We start from the raw sequence: 1,071 nt of genomic DNA on the forward strand, positions 1-1,071 counted from the left end.
TGCTTCTAAAAACAGCAGGTATAAAATTATAAACTGCCAGAGATTGAAAAATGAAAATACTTCAACGAGTAGTTTGGTGAATGAAGAACTGCATTTTACTATTTATGATATTGAAAATGAAAAGGAGATCAACAATTCCTCAGAAACTAATTCAGATTCATACCTTTATGATTTGTATTATGCCCACTGGGCTGAATTTCAAAAAGATGTAGAAGACAATGAGTTAATAAGGTAGTATTTTCTTTATTTTATTTTAAATTTTTATAATAAATGTATAATTTTGTTGCCTTTTCAGTGTATATCCATTAAGTGATCAACTGATATATGGTTCATATAGAGACAATGGAATAAATGAAAGAGATACAGATGAAAGTGAGGATTCTAATGATGAAAATAATTGGAGGAATGATTATCCCGATGAATCTGATATGGAAAGTGTTACAGAAGATGATATGTTAAATGCAGTAAATAAGATTAGTTTAGATCATGAAAATAGTTTGTCAAGTGATGATGATGATGATGACATTTATAATGATGATAACGTAGAAAACACACAAATTGATACAGATGATGCTAACAGGTATGGAAAAATGTATGCTAGATTAGTTATTATTAATCTTGTGGAATTCATTCAAGACATTCACTTAAGCATAATAATTAAAAGTTTTAAACTAACTTCAACATTCACAAAAACTATTAATTGTATCTAGCAACCATCTCCTGAAAATTTTTAGTCCGGTCCTGTCGAACCAATGAAAGGTCACTTTTTAAAGTACAAAAATTAATTACCAGAAACTAAACAAGTGGTTAGGCAACCCAACATACTTTCTAAAATATTAAATGTTGGAAAACAATGAGGTAGATATAAATAAAGTCATTTTAACATATTCGCAGAAAAAGGTAAACGTTACTGATTGATTGATGAATTTATAATTTTTAATTAGACATTGAAATTTCATTTTGCAAGTTAATTTATATTTCGTTATTCTGAGAAATTTGTTAGCTACAGTTTTCTCACATACGTAAAGTAGTTAGTAAATAAGTAAACCCAAAAATACCCAGGAATTGTAC

General features: G+C 27.9%; 1 protein-coding gene across 1 annotated transcript; it reads left to right on the forward strand.

The window, feature by feature from the left end:
* Positions 1 to 5: 5 nt before the first annotated feature.
* On the forward strand, positions 6 to 599 carry LOC108743771 (probable RNA polymerase II nuclear localization protein SLC7A6OS; the record flags this gene model as incomplete). Its single annotated transcript, XM_018479361.2, has 2 exons — positions 6 to 231; positions 296 to 599. Coding segments are annotated over 2 exons (530 nt in total), but the record flags the coding sequence as incomplete, so codon positions are not given.
* Between the last annotated feature and the right edge of the window lie 472 nt (positions 600 to 1,071).

Source organism: Agrilus planipennis, unplaced genomic scaffold, assembly GCF_000699045.2.
Source record: "Agrilus planipennis isolate EAB-ADULT unplaced genomic scaffold, Apla_2.0 scaffold2559, whole genome shotgun sequence".
Lineage (NCBI taxonomy): Eukaryota > Metazoa > Arthropoda > Insecta > Coleoptera > Buprestidae > Agrilus > Agrilus planipennis.